Source organism: Balaenoptera physalus (genome assembly GCF_965194825.1).
Source record: "Balaenoptera physalus genome assembly, chromosome: 17".
Classification (NCBI taxonomy): domain Eukaryota; kingdom Metazoa; phylum Chordata; class Mammalia; order Artiodactyla; family Balaenopteridae; genus Balaenoptera; species Balaenoptera physalus.
Genome location: NC_138895.1, coordinates 85,255,873 through 85,274,662, shown reverse-complemented (window position 1 = coordinate 85,274,662; position 18,790 = coordinate 85,255,873). Strand labels below are relative to the sequence as shown.

The window sequence follows — 18,790 nt, the reverse complement described above, 5'->3', positions numbered from 1 at the left end:
AAAGCAGCTTCCCTCCCAAGCCGGGGCCTGGTCAGCCCCACAGACCTTCACTCTGGTCATCTCGCTGGAGGCCAGGAGGATGCTGGCCCTGGCCACGTCCTCGTCCAGCTCGCCGACGTGACAGCTCACGACCGTCTCCATGACCCTCAGGATCATCGTCCGGTACGGAGGCGCCAGCTGAGGAGAGAACCATGGAGGGAGGACCAGGACTTGCTTGTCCCTCACGGCTCCTCCCTGAGCTTGAGAAAGCCCCGGGCTCCTGACAGCATCGCTCTGGGTGGCCCGCCTCCTGGGGAGCTCTCCGTATGTCCTGGCGCAGCCCCCTCCTCAGCCACCTCCCTGCAGCGCCCCCGTCCAGCACGCGTCGTCCTCGCCTTCAGTGAGGACACGCAGACCACAGCGGAGGCTGTGACAGGTGGAGGGCATGTCACGGTGATGACAGAAAACCCCGCGACATGAGCAGAGCCCAGCCAAGGGAAGGGCTTCATCCTGCCGGAGTCCCGGGCATCACGGAGACCGGCGGTGAGGGCAGGAAATACTCAGGGAGCCAGGAAAGACCAAGACCCGCTGCTCCCTGAGGACCCTCCCCCCTCACCCCGCGAATGGAGCATCCAGACAGGGGGTGCAGACCAGGGGGCACAACCTCAGTGCAGCTGGAGTGCCCAGGCCACGTGACGGGAGGAAAGAGGGCAAGAAAGGGTACGACTCAGGCTGGCTGCACTCTGCAGAGCTGCTCGGGCCTGAGAAAAGGCGCTCGTGACCCTCGGGCGAGAGCCCCCCGCCAACGACGTCCCCACCACGCTCCCTCCTGCAGAGGCCGCTGGCAGCCCTCACGGGGGTGGCCCACACTACCCGGTCACTCAGCCCTGCAGGCGAGAGGGGAGGGCAGGAACCCCTCTATTTCAAGTAGAAACATACAGCTTATATCTGGGGAAAGTACCAGTGTCCTACTGATGGGGTCATTCACAGCTGCTGGGTTTTTAAATTTTATTTATTTATTTATCTTTGGCTGCGTTGGGTCTTCGTTGCTGTGCGCGGGCTTTCTCTAGTTGCGGCGAGCGGGGGCTCCCTCTTTGTTGCGGTGCATGGGCTTCTCATTGCGGTGGCTTCTCTTGTTGCAGAGCACGGGCTCTAGGCGCGCGGGCTTCAGTAGTTGTGGCTCGCGGGCTCTAGAGCGCAGGCTCAGTAGTTGTGGCGCACGGGCTTAGTTGCTCCACGGCATGTGGGATCTTCCCGGACCAGGGCTCGAACCTGTGTCCCCTGCATTGGCAGGCGGATTCTCAACCACTGTGCCACCAGGGAAGCCCTACTGGTTTGTTTTGTTCTGTTTTTCGCTTTTTTAAATTGTGTTAAAATACACATAACAAAGTTTACCATCTTAACCATTCTCAAGCATGCAGTGCAGTGGTATTAAATACATTCAGCTGGTGGTGTGGCCGTCAGCACCATCCCTCCCCATAGCTCTTTCCATCTTATAAAACTGAAACCCTGTCCCCATTAAACCCTAACTCTCCATTCCCATCCCCCCAGCCCCTGCCACCCACCTTTCTACTTTCTGTATCTGAATTTGACTATTCTAGACACTTCATATAAGTAGAAGTATACAGTATTTGTCCTTTTGTGACTGGCTTATTTCACTGAGCAAAATGTCCTCAAGGAGGTTCATCCAGGGGCTTCCCTGGTGGCGCAGTGGTTGGGAATCTGCCTGCCAATGCAGGGGACACGGGTTCAAGCCCTGGTCCGGGAAGATCCCACATGCCGCGGAGCACCTAAGCCCGTGCGCCATAACTACTGAGCCTGTGCTCTAGAGCCCACGAGCCACAACTACTGAAGCCCGCGTGCCTAGAGCCCATGCTCCGCAACAAGAGAAGCCACCGCAATGAGAAGCCCGCACACCACAACAAAGAGTAGCCCCCACTCGCCACAACTAGAGAAAGCCTGCACACAGCAACAAAGACCCAACACAGCCAAAAACAATAAATAAAATAAAACAAATTTATTTTTTGAAAGTCCTATGTATCCTTAGATCAAAATATTTAAAAAAAAAAAAAAGAGGTTCATCCATGTTGTAGCATGTGTCAGAATTCCCTTTTTTTTTTTTTTGGCAGCACCACGGCCTGTGGGATCTTAGTTCCCCGACCAGGGATTGAACCTGGGCGCTTGGCAGTGACAGGGCTGAGTCCTAACCACAGGACCGCCAAGGAATTTCCAGAATTCACTTCCTTTATAAGGCTGAATATTCCGTTGTGTGGATGGACCACATCTGGCTTATCCATCATCCACTGATGGGCACTTGGGTTGCCTCCACCTTTTGACTAATGTGATTAATGCTGCTATGAACAAAGGTGTGCAAATATCTCTTTGAGACTCTGCTTTCAATCTTTTGGGTATATACTCAGAAGTGGAACTGCTGGGTCATATGATAATTCTATTTTTATTTTTTGAGGAACCTCCATAATGTTTTCCATAGCCACTGCACCATTTAACACTCCCACCACCACTGCACAAGGTTTCCAGTTTCTGCACATTTTCACCAACACTTGTTTTCTTTTTTGATAGTATCCATTGTGATGGATGTGAGGTGGTATTTCACTGTAGTTTTGACTTGCATTTCCCTAATGATTAGTGATGCTGACCATCTTTTCATGTTCTTATTGGCCATTTGTATATCTTTTTTGGAGAAATGTCTATTCAAGTCCTTTGCCCATTTTTGAATTGAGTAGTTTGGTATTTTGTTGTTCAGTTTTCAGAGTTCTCTATATATCCTAGATATTAATTCCTTATTGGATATATGATTTGCAAACATTTTCTCCCATGCTGTGGGTTGCCTTTTTACTCTGTGGATAGTGTCTTTTGATGTACAAATTATTAAAATTTTCATGAAGTCCAATTCGTCTATTTTTTCTTCTGGTTGCTTGTTCCTTTGGTGTCATATCCAAGAAATCATTGCTAAGTCCAATGTCCAGGAGCTTCTGTCCTATGTTTTCTTCTAAGAGTTTTACAGTTTTAGGTTTTACGTTTAGGTCTCTGACCCCTTGAGTTAATTTTTGTGTATGATGTGAGGTAGGGGTCCAACTTCATTCTTTTGCAAATGGATATCCAGTTTTCCCAGCATCATTTGTTGAAAAGACTATCCTTTCCGCATTCAATTGTCTTGGCACCCCTGTTGAAAATCATTTGACCATATATGTGAGAGTTTATTGCTAGGCTCTATTCTACTCCATTGGTCTATGTGTCTGTCTCTATGCCAGTGCCACACTGGCTTGGTTATTGTAGCTTTCTAGTAAATTCTGAAATCAGGAATTGTGAGTCCTCCAGCTTTGTTCTTCTTTTTTAGGAATGTTTTGGCTATTCAGGATCCCTTGAGATTCCCTATGAATTTTAGGATGGGTTTTTCTATTTCTACAAAGTTGCAACAGCTGCTTATTTTTCAAGATTTTATTTCCACTTTATGTTGCTCTTGAGAGTTCAATGAGCAGAACAGTAACCACAGCAAAAGAAGATGTGGAGCACTCCCTCTGAGGGCGGGGTTTTCGCCCAGGCCCTCATGCAGAACGATGTAGCCACAGCCCCCTGCCAGGTAGCACACTGGGAACGGAACGGGGTTGGGGGGGCAGCTTGCTGATGATACCTGCCCTTGGCAGGTGTGTGTGAGATTTCCGGCTCAACCATTCTGACGTGTTGGTGGGTGGCCAATGAGCCCATCACCCCTGCTGCCCTTCCCCCACCCCCAGAACTGACTGAGTCCACTAAATGGATGAACTGGATGACCAGGCTATCTGCGGGCAGGACGACGTTAGGAGGCAGGGCCTTTGGGATGTGATTAGGCCACGAGGGTGGAGCCCTCATGAATGGAATTTGTGCCCCTATAAAAGAGACCCCAGGGCTTCCCTGGTGGCGCAGTGGTTGAGAATCTGCCTGCCAATGCAGGGGACACGGGTTCGTGCCCTGGTCTGGGAAGATCCCACATGCCGCAGAGCAAATGGGCCCGTGAGCCGCAATTACTGAGCCTGTGCGTCTGGAGCCTGTGCTCCGCAACAAGAGAGGCCGCGATAGTGAGAGGCCCGCGCACCGCGATGAAGAGTGGCCCCCGCTTGCCACAACTAGAGAAAGCCCTCGCACAGAAACGAAGACCCAACACAGCCATAAATAAATTAAAAAATAAAAAAAAAAAAGAGAGACCCCAGAGAGCTCCCTCATCCCTTCTGCCAGGTGAGGACAAAGGGAGGAAACACCCGTCTATAAACCAAGAAGCAAGCGCTCACCAGGCACTGGATCTGCCAGCACGTTGATCTTAAGACCTCCAGCCTCCAGAACTGGGGGAGACACAAGTCTGCTGTCTAAAAGCCACCTAGTCTGTGGCATTTTGTCATAGGAGCCAGAGGGGACTATGACAACTATTCTTGCCTCTCTTCCCCAAATCACTTCCCTGCCCACTGGCCTGACAGCCCTTGTGAAGGAGCCTGCTTGTCCCTGGGTTCACCTTTCCTATGCTGAGACTTGGTCAACAGGAAGGAGACTGGATCTGTCTAAAACTGTGCGGCCCACCACCGTCCAGGAACACAGACCAGGACCAGCTGGTGGAGCGGCAAACATGCCCCAGTGCCCCCGGCACACTGAAGCCTCTAGAAGCTGATATCTACAAAGTATCGCATGCATCTCAAAATGCTGCACTGACCTACGATGACTCGACAGTGCTGTACACCTTTCTTCTGCTATCCCACATCTTTTTGGAGAGAGAATCATGGGGATTCGAAATGTACATGCTAAGATGCAGCCCAATAAAGTCTGATTGTGAAGAAACACGAGTGAGTGGCATAAAGCTGCTAGCAGCACGGTGTGGACGAGGCAATGGTGGTGGCTGGGGGTGGAGAGGCACTAGGAAGGGCTCCACTGCGAGGGACAGAGCTTTCAACTTCAGACACGCTTACTATAAAGGGCCACTGTGAAGGAAGTTGGTTTTTAAAGTTGGTTGAAGAAACTAAAAAGGCTAGAAAAGGGGTAAAATCGTAAGTGAGCTAGAAAATGACAAGTATGAAGCACACTTAAATTTTGCTATGAATTGTTAAAAATAACAAAGGCTTTTTAGCCACCTTTAGTACTCTTTGGCCATTTCCTCAAATAGCCAGGGCAGCCCTAATCTTTGTCTAACAATCAGACGCTGAATTCAGCAGGTCACGATGACGGAGCCTTTCAGCCACGAAGAGAAGGGTCCTGACACCCAGCCTGCACCACCGTGAAGCCCCACGAGCCGACGAGCCTGGGTAGACACACACATGCCCGAGCGTGAGGGCGCCCTTCCCGTCCTATCTGCCCCAGTCCCAACAGCAGTCCACGAACACGTAAAAGGCCCAGGACAGCTAGGAGAGCGGGGCAGGGGCAGGGGACCCTCCCCACGAGAGGAGAGGTCATCAAGCCGCAGCACAAGCCACTCAGCAGCCACTGAGCAGGACTCGGCTACGTCCCCCAGGAAACGGCAGTTGACAGGTGAGAGAGAAAGAACTCATAGTGTGTAGGGGTCCTCTTTTACTGATCGAATGTCAAAAACAAAAAGAAAAATGGTCTTTTGAGACCGAAAGTCTAACTCCCAGGAATGAGCCTAAAACACGCACTGGGGGAAACTGAAATGACTTCCCACCGCAGGGAGCCGAGAGCGTCACAGAACCGTGCAGCCGAGACCCAGGAGAGGGGGAGCTGGCAGAGCCCCTTCTGTTGTAGTCGGCGGGCCTTGAGCCATCTCTGCAGAGTCCAGTCGGCACGCCCACCCAGCCACAGCCCCTCTCCAAGGCCCGTCCACGTGTTCCCGTTACCGCGGTGGACGCGAGCTGCCCTCTCTCGTTGGCGAGGACGGCTGTCCAGCCTCCAGCGGGTCAGCGAAAGGGGACGGCGGCACCGGGCCTGCGAGTGAGCGGCTGGACGCTGCAGTGCTTACCACCCCGTCCCTCCACGACAGGATCAACCCACAGGCCACGAGGCAAAGAGGGTCGGACTTGCAGGTATGATTTTCTACCCACAGCAGCACAGCTCGGCACTCCGGACCCAGCCGGCCAGCCGGCAGATCCCTGGCACAGACCCCGCCCCACAGGCCCCTTCCCTCAGGCCCCAACCCGAAGCCCGGCCCCCGCAGACCCCGCCCCATCCCGCAGGCCCCGCCCCGCAGGAGCAGCAATACCTTCTCGTGCAGCCGCAGATGCTCCTCGCAGGCGCGGAGAGCCTCCACAGGCTGCGACTCTCCGAGGGCACACAGGGCGCCACACACCTGCTCCTGCACCTGAGGGTCCTTGTCGGTGACAGCGTCCAGCAGAATGGCGAACAGCCCTGCCGTGACAAAGCCCAGTGGCGTGGTCAGGCCCGGCCCCGACCCCACCGCCGCTGCGCTCAGCCTCTGAGGACTCGGCCCCGGAGCTGGAGGAGACCGCCGCACCGGCCTGGCCGCTCTGCAGCCTCCACTGCGCTGGCCGGGATCTCTGGGACCCACTGGCCGCCTGCTCTGAGGTCACTCCGGCCACCTGTACCTCGACCTTCCAGCCCAGGCCGTGTCTGCTCCACGTCTCCGGCCCCGCTGGATCCGAGCTCCTATAAAAGGCAGGCGGTGCAGGCTCAGGGCCCCTTCGGAAGCTGCCCCAGGCGGCCCTCTGGCCCACACTGTGCCCTGTGCTTGCCGGGCGGCACCCCAGTCCCACCAGCTGCTCTCGCTGACTCCTCACCCTGGCACCTCCCCACACTCAGATCCAGGCCTCCACCCCACGGACAGGACCCCCATCCTCAGTGCCCCGAGAGCTCCGTGTGCCTGCCAGCGGTTCGCAGACCCTCACCCCGGGGATGGAACCTGTGGGGCAGGAACACCATTCCCAGCCTCTGCCCCGCCCTGGGCCATGCCATCAGCAAACAGCCGGCCCTGGCGGCAGGCAGAGTAGCCAGCCAGAGCGGATGCTGGCCCTGGGGCTTTTGTAGGAAGGGACGAAGGCACAGGGACCCTCCCACAGGGACCCTCCCACAGGGAGCACGAAGCCCTCTGTGCCAGGCAAACGCCGTCCCCCACACCAGACTGAGCCTGTGGCCAAATCTGGACCTCTGCGTCAGCATCTGCAGAGACAAGAGCTTTGTTTTCTTTTTTTTTTTTTAATGAAAACTTAAGAGAAAGTGTGTTCGTGCAAGCGTCATTCCTTCCAAGCACGTTTACTCAATGCCACGGGCTCCTCTGTGTCCCAAACTCAGAAACCGGCAGGCATGACACGGAGGCCTGCCAGGAGCCCCACACACTCACTCTTCACGTATGCCTCGCTCATTGCTGCGGCCGTGCCTTCCTCTCGCCCGGTGTGCACAGGGACAGCTCTCTTCAAACCTGGAGCAACCAGACGTGCAGCATTTAAGTCACAAGCCTCCTCAGTTTACGAGCAGTTACTGTGCTTGTGTAAAACACAAGATTTAAACAATTTCGTCCTGGGGGAACTGTCTCTGCCACAGTTTGGCTGAAAGGCGTGCGGAGGACAGGAGGCACCGTCCCCTCAATGGTCACCGGCTCTCCTCCACCCCAGCAGCTGTCAGCCCCGCCGACGCATGGCCGGCCCGCCAGGGCTCGTCCTGATTGGCCCACGGTGGCCCGGGCAAGCGTGTGACCACCTCCAGCTACAGCATCTCCCTTCACCCCGTGGTGCGCGTCAGGCCTGGTGTCGCTGGCGGTCTGTGCGGAGCAGGCACACCCTCCCCGAGAGCCGAGAGCAACTGCCTTGGTGGCTGCGGGGCCGGGACTCGCCACGCCTGAGATCCTAGCACGGTGTTAAATGAGCCTCCTGCTGGCTGAGAGACTGGGCGGGCAGCACAGGGATCTGGTGGGCTCCCTCGCGCCTGAAACCAACCATCCAAACAGCACATGGGATCCAAACAGCACACGGGATCCAAACAGCACACGGGATCCAAACAGCACACGGGATCCAAACAGCACGCGCCTCAAAGCGCCGCTTGCAACAGGTGGACCCAAAGGATAAAGCCCATGAACTACGCGAGCGGCTCCCCACTTCACCCCGTGGTCACATGCTCTGCCCCATGGCACACTCTCCGAGGACCTGTACGGTGCTTTCTCACACTAGTGTCCTCGACTTGCTGGTCACCACCCTTCATTCCCCAGTCACCACCCATCCAGAAAAGGGTGAAGGTGGAGGTAGCAAAGGAGAGATGCCTTGACCTGCTCCCGAGCAGGGAGGATATGCTCATTTGGCTGTGGCCACACGGGAAGGGGGCAGTGAGAAGTCACCTAATGCGGGGACGGGGTTACGGGGTGGAATTAAAAATGAGTGAGAATTCTAGGGCTTCTCTGGTGGCGCAGTGGTTAAGAATCTGCCTGCCAATGCAGGGGACACAGGTTCGATCCCTGGTCTGGGAAGATCCCACATGCCGCAGAGCAACTAAGCCCGTGTGCCACAACTATTGAGCCTGCGCTCTAGAGCCCATGAGCCACAATTACTGAGCCTGCATGCTGCAACTACTTAGCCTGTGCGCCTAGAGCCCGTGCTCCGCAAGGAGAGAAGCCACTGCAATGAGAAGCCCATGCACTACAATGAAGAGTAGCCCCTGCTCTCTGCAACTAGAGAAATCCCGTGCACAGCAACGAAGACCCAACGCAACCAAAAATTAATTAATTAATTAATTAATTTAAAAAAAATAAGTGAGAATTCTAGATCAAGAAGGCACACTGGTCCTAAGCATTCACCCATCCCACCAAAACCTCAGTGAAATGACAGAAAAGATGCATGTTTTAAAAGAACAAACCCACAAGAGCACTAGAAAACAAGAAAAGATAAAATTAGCAGACCAGAAGCTTCCAGGAATCCCAGGCAGACAGAAAGCAGATGGAGAGGACTGGTTTGAAGACGGTGGCATCAGCAAGGTGTTTCCCCTTTCTTCCTGGAAAGTATCTGAAAATAACAAGGAAAACAAGAAATAAAAACACATATTCCATTGGCAGCAGAGCAAGAAGGTGGCAGAGAAACCCCACACCCCGAAAAGCTGAAAGGCGGAAAGCGCCACAGCTGGCAGGCAGGTATGAGGTGCACTGGCCACGGGCTTCAGAAAGCCCACAGGACACTTCTCAGAGGCAGGCACCCCTGCACATGGACCCCACATCCTGAGTTCCCAGAGCCGGTCTGAGTTTACAAGGCAAGCAGCCAGTTCCTGGGGCAGAGGCTTTGCCCTGTGGAAAGCTACAGCTATGTCCACGCCTCAGAGAAAAGGGGCTAACCAGCTCCAGCTGGAACATCCTTCACACAAGTGCAGACAGATGTGCTCACTCGACTCAAGCAGCAGCAAACGCAAACAAGCATAAGAGACGTCAGCCCCCAGCCCACCTGGGAGGGATGGACCAGTTTGCCATCTCAACCAAAACAACTAAGAAACTGAACAAAACACATGAAGCCATAGTTCTCAGGCTGTTGGGCAACAGGAAACGAAGGGCAGGGAACCCTGAGTCACTCCAGCTCATCACCTATAGGGCACATCCAGCTGAGGACACTCAGGAAGGCCCAGAGTTAGGACGGGGAGCATCTTGAGAGGCCTGAGTCTTGCTGGAGTTTGCAGGTCTAGTACTAGAGAGAAGTCCAGCGACCTGCAGAGGGTCTCCTGGTCACTCAGTTGACTTACTGGCCAGCACAGGGGCAACAGAATAATGTCCCCAAAGATGCCCATGCCCTCATCCCCAGAATGTAAATATGTTACCTTATCTGGCAAAGGGACTTAGCAGATGGGATTAAGGGTACAGACCTTGAGGTGGAGAAATTACCCTGGATTATGTGGGTGAGACCAGCCTAAGTTCTTAAAAGCAGAGAACCTTTCCCAGCTGTGTCAGACAGATGAGATGGAAAAAGGGGGAGAAAATCAAAGCATGGGAAGAAAACCCACCATGGCTGGCTTTGAAGATGGAGGAAGGAGGCTCTGAGCCAACGAATGTGGGCACCTATAGACGCTGGGAACAACCCTCAGCTTACAGTCAGCAAGAAGACACGGCCTTTGGTCCTACAGCCATAAAGAACCAAATTCTGCCAACAATCTGAAACAGCAGGAAACAGATCCTCCCCAGAGTCCCCAGAAAGGAGCACAGCCCCAGCAACCGAATTTTAGCCTCATGAGATCCATGTCAGCCTTCTGACCTTAAGAACTTTAAGATAATGAATATGTGTTGTTTAAGCCACTAAGTTTGTGGTAATTTGTTACAACAGCAATAGAAAACCAATACAAGCACCATGTTTAAGAAGAAATTACGGGGGCTTCCCTGGTGGCGCAGTGGTTAAGAATCCGCCTGCCAATGCAGGGCACACGGGTTCGAGCCCTGGTCCGGGAAGATCCCACATGCCGTGGAGCAACTAAGCCCGTGCACCACAACTACTGAGCCTGTGCTCTAGAGCCCACGAGCCACAACTACTGAGCCCGCGTGCCACAACTACTGAAGCCCACGTGCCTAGAGCCCGAGCTCTGCAACAAGAGAAGCCACCACAATGAGAAGCCCGTGCACTGCAACGAAGAGTAGCCCCCGCTCGCCTCAACTAGAGAAAGCTGCGCGCAGCAACGAAGACCCAATGCAGCCAAAAATAAATAAATAAATTTATTGGGGGGAAAAAAAAAAGGAAGAAGAAATTACGCAAGGCCTGGAAAAGAGCCACCCAAAAGGATTAGCAGCAAATAATCCCCGGAGCTCACAATGAGGCAGGAATGGGCCTGCTCCCAGCAATCAGGGGAAACATCACAACTCACAGGGTTCTGGGAAGGGCACTAAAAAAGATTTCAGCTCAGTAAAGAAGTAAAATTAGGGAGTTCCTTGATGGCCTAGTGGTTAGGATTCCAGGCTTTCACTGACATGGCCCGGGTTCAATCCCTGGTCGGGGAAGTGAGATCCCGTAAGCTGTGCCATGCAGCCAAAAAAAGACAAAGAAAAGAAAAAAGTAAAATTAGCCCGACGCTAAATGCCATTCTGGTTTCACCTAACAAAGCTAAAAGCAAGACCTGAAAGGATCAAACTGTTCCCAAATAACTTAGCCACAACCCAGCACAAAGCTTGAGAATAATAATAGGAACACAAAAACATCTAGCACTAACAAAGTAAAATTACAATGTCTTTCATCCAATCAAAAATTACCAGGCAGGGACTTCCCTGGACTTCCCTGCAGTGGTTAAGAATCTGCCTGCCAATGCAGGGGACACGGGTTCGATCCCTGGTCCGGGAAGATCCCACATGCCGCAGAGCAGCTAAGCTGGTGTGCCACAACTACTGAGCCTGCATGCCACAACTACCAAAGCCTGCACGCCTAGAGCCTGTGCTCCGCAACAAGAGAAGCCACCGCAATGAGAAGCCCATGCACCGCAACGAAGAGTAGCCCCCACTCGCTCCAACTAGAGAAAGCCTGTGCGCAGCAACGAAGACCCAACACAGCCAAAAGTAAATAAATAAATAAATTTATTTAAAAAAAAAAATTACCAGGCACACAAACAGGCAAGAAAACTCAACCCATAATGAGGATGAATCAATCAATAGACACTGACCCAGAAATGATGCAGAGGAAAGAATTAGTAGTTAAGGACATTTAGATTATAATTGCATTTCATATATTCAAGAAACCACAGGAAACACTGAATATGTTAACACAAAGAGGCTAAAGTAAAAGAACGGGAAAAGAAAAACAAGTCTGACAACTAGTCATAAAAACGCTGGAGTGACTGTATTAATATTAGACAAAGTGGGTTACAGAGACATAACAGTTCTCAACATTTATGCACCTAATAACAGAGCTTCAAAATACACAAAATCAAACCTAATAAAAATGCAAGGAGAAATAGACAAACCCAAAATATAGTAGAAATTCAGCACCCCTCTATCTGTAATTGTTAGAACAAGTGTACAGAAAATCGCTAAAGATACAGAAGACCTGAACAATACCGTCAACCAACTTAAGTAGTATTTATAGAACACTCTATTCATTAACAGTAGAATATGTATTTTTTCCAAAATCACATGAAACATTTACCAAGACTGACCATATTCTGAGCAATAAAACAAGTCTCAATAAACCTAAAAGAATTCGAGTCATACGAGGTACGTTCTCTGACCACATGGAGTTAAATTTGAAATCAATAAGAGAAAGCTATCTGAGAAATCCCCAAGTATTTAGAAACTACTTAATATGCTTCAAAATAATGCATGAGTCAAAAAAGAAATCAAAAATGAAATTAGAAAGCATTTTGAAGTGAATGAAAATGAAGACATCAAAATTTGTGGGAAATGTATAGCACTAAATGTCTGTATTAGAAAAGAAGAATGACTTTGTGATTTTGAATAAAAGAAACCTCATTTAGCAGGGAGTGCGGAGGCCAGAGTGGGAGCTCCTGTGCACTACCACTCCAGGTGAATCACAGACCCAACAGGAAGAGTCATGACTTGCATTCCCAGCAGGAAGATGTCTCTACTTTAGGACCCCAGCAAGAGGAAGGAAGATCTCTCCTTGCCCAGCAACAACCCCAGCAGATGGGAACCCTCTCTGCTCAGGCAGTGGAAAGCCATCACCATCCTGAACTCTCCCTTCCCTCCTGGGGACTTTCCTTCAGAGCAGCCCCTCCCAAATTCCTCCTTTTTCTCCGTAAAGTAACTTCCTCTCCTTTGTTTGCTGGACTAGCCTATAGTTTTTGCTATAGCATGGTTGCAATTCTCTGTTATTCCCAAATAAACATATTTTGCTGGTGAAATAACTGGCTGTTTTAGTTTTAAGGTCAACAACATCAAATTCCACCTTAAGGGACTCCCCTGGTGGCGAAGTGGTTGAGAATCTGCCTGCCAATGCAGGGGACACGAGTTCGAGCCCTGGTCCGGGAAGATCCCACATGCCATGGAGCAACTAAGCCCGTGTGCCACAACTACTGAGCCTGCGCTCTAGAGCCAGCGAGTAGTGCTGCAACTACTGAAGCCCGTGTGCCTAGACCCTGTGCTCCACAACAAGAGAAGCCACTGCAATGAGAAGCCTGTGTGTAGCAATGAAGAGTAGCCCCCGCTCACCGCAACTAGAGAAAACCCACGTGCAGCAACGAAGACACAACACAGCCAAATAAATAAATAAATTTATTTTAAAAAAAAATTCCACCTTGAGAAACTAGACACTCAAAAGAAGCAAAAGGAAATAATAAGTATCAGTATATAAATCAAAGAAATAAAAACAGAGAATAGAAAAAAAATCAAAGTACCAAAGGCTAGTTATTTGAGAAGATCAATAAATTTGATAACCTCCAGCCTGACTGATCAGGAAAAAGAGAGAAAACACAAATTACCAATCTTAAGAATGAGAACAGTGACATCACTACAGATTCTATAGATATTAAAAGGATAGTAAGAATATATTCTGAATAACTTTTTGCCAGTAAATTGCACAACTTAAAAGAAATAGACAAGTCAATTATACCTCAATAAAAAATTATAAAAATTTAAAAAATAAGAGAAATAGACAAGTTCCTTGAAAGACAGACTATCAAAGCTCACTCAAGAAAAAACAGATAACCTAAATAGCCCTATATCTAATAAAGAAATTGAACTTGTAGTTAAAAACCTTCCCACAGAGAAAACTCTAGGCCTAGATGACTCCCCTGGGGAATTCTGTCAAACATTTAAGGAAGAAACAATACCAACTATACACAAATTCTTCCAGGAAAACTGAAAATAAAAAGCTCTTACCAGGACTTCCCTGGTGGCTCAGTGGTTAAGAATCCACCTGCCAATGCAGGGCACACGGGTTCGAGCCCTGGTCCAGGAAGATTCCACATGCCACAGAGCAACTAAGCCCGTGCGCCACAACTACTGAGCCTGCGCTCTAGAGCCCACGAGCCACAACTACTGAGCCCACGTACCTAGGGCTCGTGCTCTGCAACAAGAGAAGCCACTGCAATGAGAAGCCCGTGCACCGCAACAAAGAGTAGCCCCCGCTCTCCGCAACTAGAGAAAAGCCCACGCCCAGCAACGAAGACTCAATGCAGCCAAAACTAACTAAATAAATAAGTAAATAAAAACACTTACCAACTGATTCTCTGAGGCCAGCATAACTGATAACAAAACCAGACACAGATACTACAAATAATGAAAACTATAGACCAATATCCCTCATAGACACAAAATTTCTTGACAGTATTTTATCAAATCATATCCAACATGTAAAAAGGATAATACATCATGACTAAATTGGGTTTATCCTATGAATGCAAGGTTGGTTGAGTATTTTTAAGTGCAGCTAATGTAAGTCACATTAACAGACCAAAAAATAAAAACCATATAATCATCTCAATAAATGCAGAAAAAGCATTTGCCACAATCCAACATCCACTTATAATAAAAATTATCAACAAACAGGAGTAGAAGGGAACTTCCACAACCTGACAAAGAGCACCTAAGGAAAACCTATAAGAACATCCTTAATGGTAAAAGACTAAATGCGATCCCCGTAAGATGGGGGACAAGGCAAGGATGTCTGCTCTCACCCATTCTATTCACTATCATACTGGAGGCTTTAGCCTATGCAACAAGGCAAGGAAAAAAATAATATAAGGCATCCAAATTGAAAAAGAAGTAAAACTGTTTTTATTCACAGATGATGTGGCCGTCTATGCAGAAAATCCTACAGAATCTACAAGTGGAACCAGATCAATAAGTCAGCTAGCAAGATCACAGGATATAAAATTAACATTAAGAAAGCAACCGTATGGGGTTTCCTTGGTGGCGCAGTGGTTAAGAATCCCCCTGCCAATGCAGGGGACACGGCTTTGATCCCTGGTCCGGGAAAATCCCACATGTCACAGAGTAACTAAGCCCGTGCGCCACAACTACTGAGCCTGCATTCTAGAGTCCACAAGCCACAACTACTGAGCCCATGAGCCACAACTACTGAGCCCACGTGCCACAACTACTGAAGCCCACGCACCTAGAGCCCGTGCTCCGCAACAAGAAAAGCCACCGCAGTGAGGAGCCTGCGCACCGTAATGAAGAGTAGCCCCCGCTCGTCTCAACTAGAGAAAGCCCGCGCGCAGCAACGAGGACCCAACACAGCCAAAAATAAATAAATTTTTAAAAAATTAACAAAAAAAACCAACTGTATTTCCATATACTAACAATAAACAAAAATTGAAAAAGCCACACCATTTGCCACTGAGCAAAAATTATATGAAACATTTAGGGATAAATTTGACAAAAGATGGACCTGCTGAGAGATATTAAAGAAAACTTAAATAAATGGAGAGAAATACGGTACAAGGATATCAATTTTTTGCAAATGGATCTACGGATTGAAGGCATTCCCAATCAAAATCCCAGAATGTTTTTTGTAGAAATTGACAGACTGATTCTAAATTCATATGGAAATGCAAAGGACCTAGAATAGCCAAGACAACTCTGAAAAAAACAAAACCAAAACAAAATTGGAGAACTTACACTACCTGACTTCAGGACTTATATGTGAGTTTTCAACAAAGGTACAAAGGTACAAAGGCAACTGAGTGGAGAAGAGATAGTCTTTCAACAAACAGTACTGAACAACTGGACACCCACATACAATAAGTAAACTCCAATCTATACCTCACACCACACACAAAAACTCCAAATGACTCACAGATCTAAATGTGAAACTTAAAACTATAAAACTTCTGGAAAGAAACAGAAGAAAATCTCCATGACTGACACCAAAAGCAAAATCTATAAAAGAAAAACTTGATAAACTGAAATTGTCCAAGCACTGCTCTTTGAATATGCTGCTAAGGGAGTGAACCTTAGAGGTGAACGGGCGAACACGTCTAAGGCCGCCACTCAGTGACAGACATGCCATGATCAACGTCAGCGGCCCCCCCCCCAACCTCCTCACTCCACCCCCACCCTGCACATCAGGCAGCAGGTGCCCTGCTCCTTCTCTGAGAGCTGATCCCTGGTGGCCGCCTCACCTAACCCTGCCTTTGGCCACTTCCTCCACGCTGAGTGCTGGCCTTTGTCAAACACAGGTCCCATCACGTCACACCGCTTCTCACTGATCTTCACTGTTGCCCACAGAATCAAACCAACACCTTCAACGAGGGCTGTCGCAACCTAGACCCAAGCCCCTCTCTACTTCTCTCTCGCCCCTCACGCTGCAAGTGTCCAGCACCTGAACGCCGTGGGCCAGGGCTTCGGCTCTCGCGCCTCTGCTTCTGCTGGTCCCTACAAGCACCCTGCCCCGCCCTGCCCCCTCCACCCCGGGAAACCCACTCATTCCTCAAGGGCCAGTCCCTTAGCGCACCCCTCCAGCGGGGGACGCAGTGTTCCTGCAGCCCTGGCTCCTACGGGGACTGTGGCATCAGTTCCAAACAGTGACAGTTGTGTGTGCCAGTCTGCTCCAGCACACTGTGAGTGGGGAGAAGAGTTGTGGTTTATATCCTTAGCATGCATGCAATTTCAAAAAACAAACAAAAGCTGTTCATTGAAGGAAAAGACCCAAAATCCTCCCATAAGACTCAATGTTATAAAACTGTCAATTTTCCTTCATCTACAAATATGTGATTCAGGCTACTGGAGGGTGCTTGATAAAATGGTTCCAAAGTTCATATGGAATAATCAACATACAAGAGTAGCCAACTAAATTTTGAAAAGTATGTGAAAAGGATTTGTCCTATGTTATGTTAAAACGTATTAAAAGGCTACCGTAATTAAAACTATGCTATTGTTCTAAGAAGAGGTGCACAAATCAACAGAACTGTATAGAAAGTCCAGAAATAAACACCAATAAGGAAGAAAAAGAAAGGGAGGATTTTAAATAATGAAGACAGATTAGCCAATAGTGTTGGAACAGCTAGTTGGGCACTTAGGGAAAAAAATGAGTCTTCCCTACATCTTTCCTTACCCCAAAATAAATGCTAGATGGATACAAGTGTTACATATAAAAATGACACGTTAAGTCCCAAGTAGAAAATACAAGTACACATTTTATAGTCTTGGAGTAGGAAAGGACTTTCTAAGCCAGACACAAAAACCCACACACCTTGATGAATGTTGTTCAGTTGACTATATAAAATTTTTTAATTTCTGAAAGTCAAAAACATACATAAATTGAAGACCATATCCATATCCATACACCTATGCCCACAACCCTACACTCTCACAACTCACCCCATCCTCAGTGGAGCATAAAGTAAATACAAGACGAAACAAGTCAAACCATTCATAACAGGTATGACAAGAGGCTAATCTGTCTAATATTAACATGCAAAGGAGCTCATCCGCATCAACAAGACAAACAAGAAGGCGGGCAGCAGGCAGACGGCCAGTCCAGCACTGGGCTCTCCCCACGTCACGAGTGAGCGGCTGGGAGTGAGGCCCGCACACAGCTGCGCTCCGCCAGCACCAGACGCTGTCAGTGCTGTGGCCACCACACAGGTGCGTACAACCAGCAGAGCCCGTGGAGTGTCCCCCACAAGCCCAAATGGTCGCACTGCGTGACGGGATCATCCACCTCTCGACATCCGTCTACAGAAGCCCTCCCGTGAGTACAGAGTGTTAGAAAACACACATATGTCGATCAGGGATCTGGTTAGACTTTTTAAAAAACAAGCACTGGAAAAAGGTGGTAGCCAAGTAAGTATAAACTACCTGGCTGGTGGATGAGCCGGGCTTGACCGGTTTTGTGAGTTTCCACCTGCTGCCGCCCCTGCCCCAGGCCAGGAGGTCTGTGCAGCAGACAGACCTGTGAGCACAGAGCTGATGGCAAATCAAGGTGAACACGCTGCAGGGGAAGGGGGTGCAGAGACAGGGAAGGGTCTGGGAGGCTCCCTGCGTCCCACAGGATGCACCGACGAGGCACCATCTCCTTTAATCTGCACGGCCAAGCAGGTCTGCGAGGGACGTGCTGTCAGCAGCTGGTCAGCAATGGGGCGAGACTCCGCCAGGACTGGCTCCCGCACTGCCCTCCACACCTGCCCAGATGCTCCCAGCACAGGGCACGGAGCAGGGCCAAGAGGGTCCTCCTTCCCATGCTGGACACGCTGTGGGTGAGTGCAGAAGCAGCTCCCTCCTCCCCCTCCCACCCCTCCTCCTCGCTCACCTGTACTCAGCATTCATTCAATGGCATTTAGTAATGCCCACCAGGTGCTGCCCCCACCCACAGAGCCCCTGGCCTGAAAGATGCCCACTTGTATTATGGCTGCCACATGAACTGGCACACGCTAACAGAGGTGCTGGTCCAACTTTGCTGAGCCGGAGGGGGTTCAGAAGTGGGTGTGGGAGGCCAAGGAGGCCACACACAGCCCAGCCCAGAGGCAGCCAGGAGCTGGTCTGGAGGATAGGTGTGTGAGGGGAGACTGGGAAATCAGGAGGCCCTGGGGGGTCACGGGAACACCCCACCCCCACCCACGCACAAGGCCCAGGGTCTTCCCCTCTTAGCACAGGAGCTAGAGAAGGAATCAACTTCCACAGTCACCGACAAGAACCCGGGCAGATGACCCAGGAAACAGTCCCTTGAGAACCCTGTTTCGCAGCGCAAGCCCGGCAGTGTCACCCCCGGAACTGGGCGGCCCTCCAGCTCAGTGGAGAAAGCGCATTTCTCATGACGCCCAGTAGCCAACATTCCTTGAGCACTGAGCAGGAGCTTTCCTGGAGGCCCTACCTCAAGAAGGTCAAGTAACTCGGCTCCATGAAGGGGCTCACGAGGTCTGGGGCTGCTGATCACAGACTAGCAGCGACCCGGCTGTTCACCTGGGCCTGTGGGGACCCTGGGTCTGAACTAAGCACAGACACCTGCTTCCAGGCACAGGCGAC

General features: G+C 50.1%; 1 protein-coding gene across 5 annotated transcripts in view; it reads right to left on the bottom strand.

The window, feature by feature from the left end:
• Positions 1–18,790, bottom strand: part of MROH1 (maestro heat like repeat family member 1) — a 67,374-nt gene that overhangs the window by 46,908 nt on the left and 1,676 nt on the right. For 4 of the 5 annotated variants that reach the window (XM_082432950.1, XM_082432949.1, XM_082432951.1 and 1 more), the window contains exons 2-5: positions 8,813–8,915; positions 7,268–7,345; positions 6,173–6,318; positions 46–177 (exon numbers count right to left, since the gene is read on the bottom strand). In XM_082432950.1, coding sequence (XP_082289076.1) covers positions 46–177; positions 6,173–6,318; positions 7,268–7,289 — 300 coding nt within the window. In that variant the 5' untranslated portion in view covers positions 7,290–7,345; positions 8,813–8,915. The remainder of the gene's footprint in view (positions 1–45; positions 178–6,172; positions 6,319–7,267; positions 7,346–8,812; positions 8,916–18,790) is intronic. The other variant, XM_082432953.1, reaches the window with a different exon arrangement.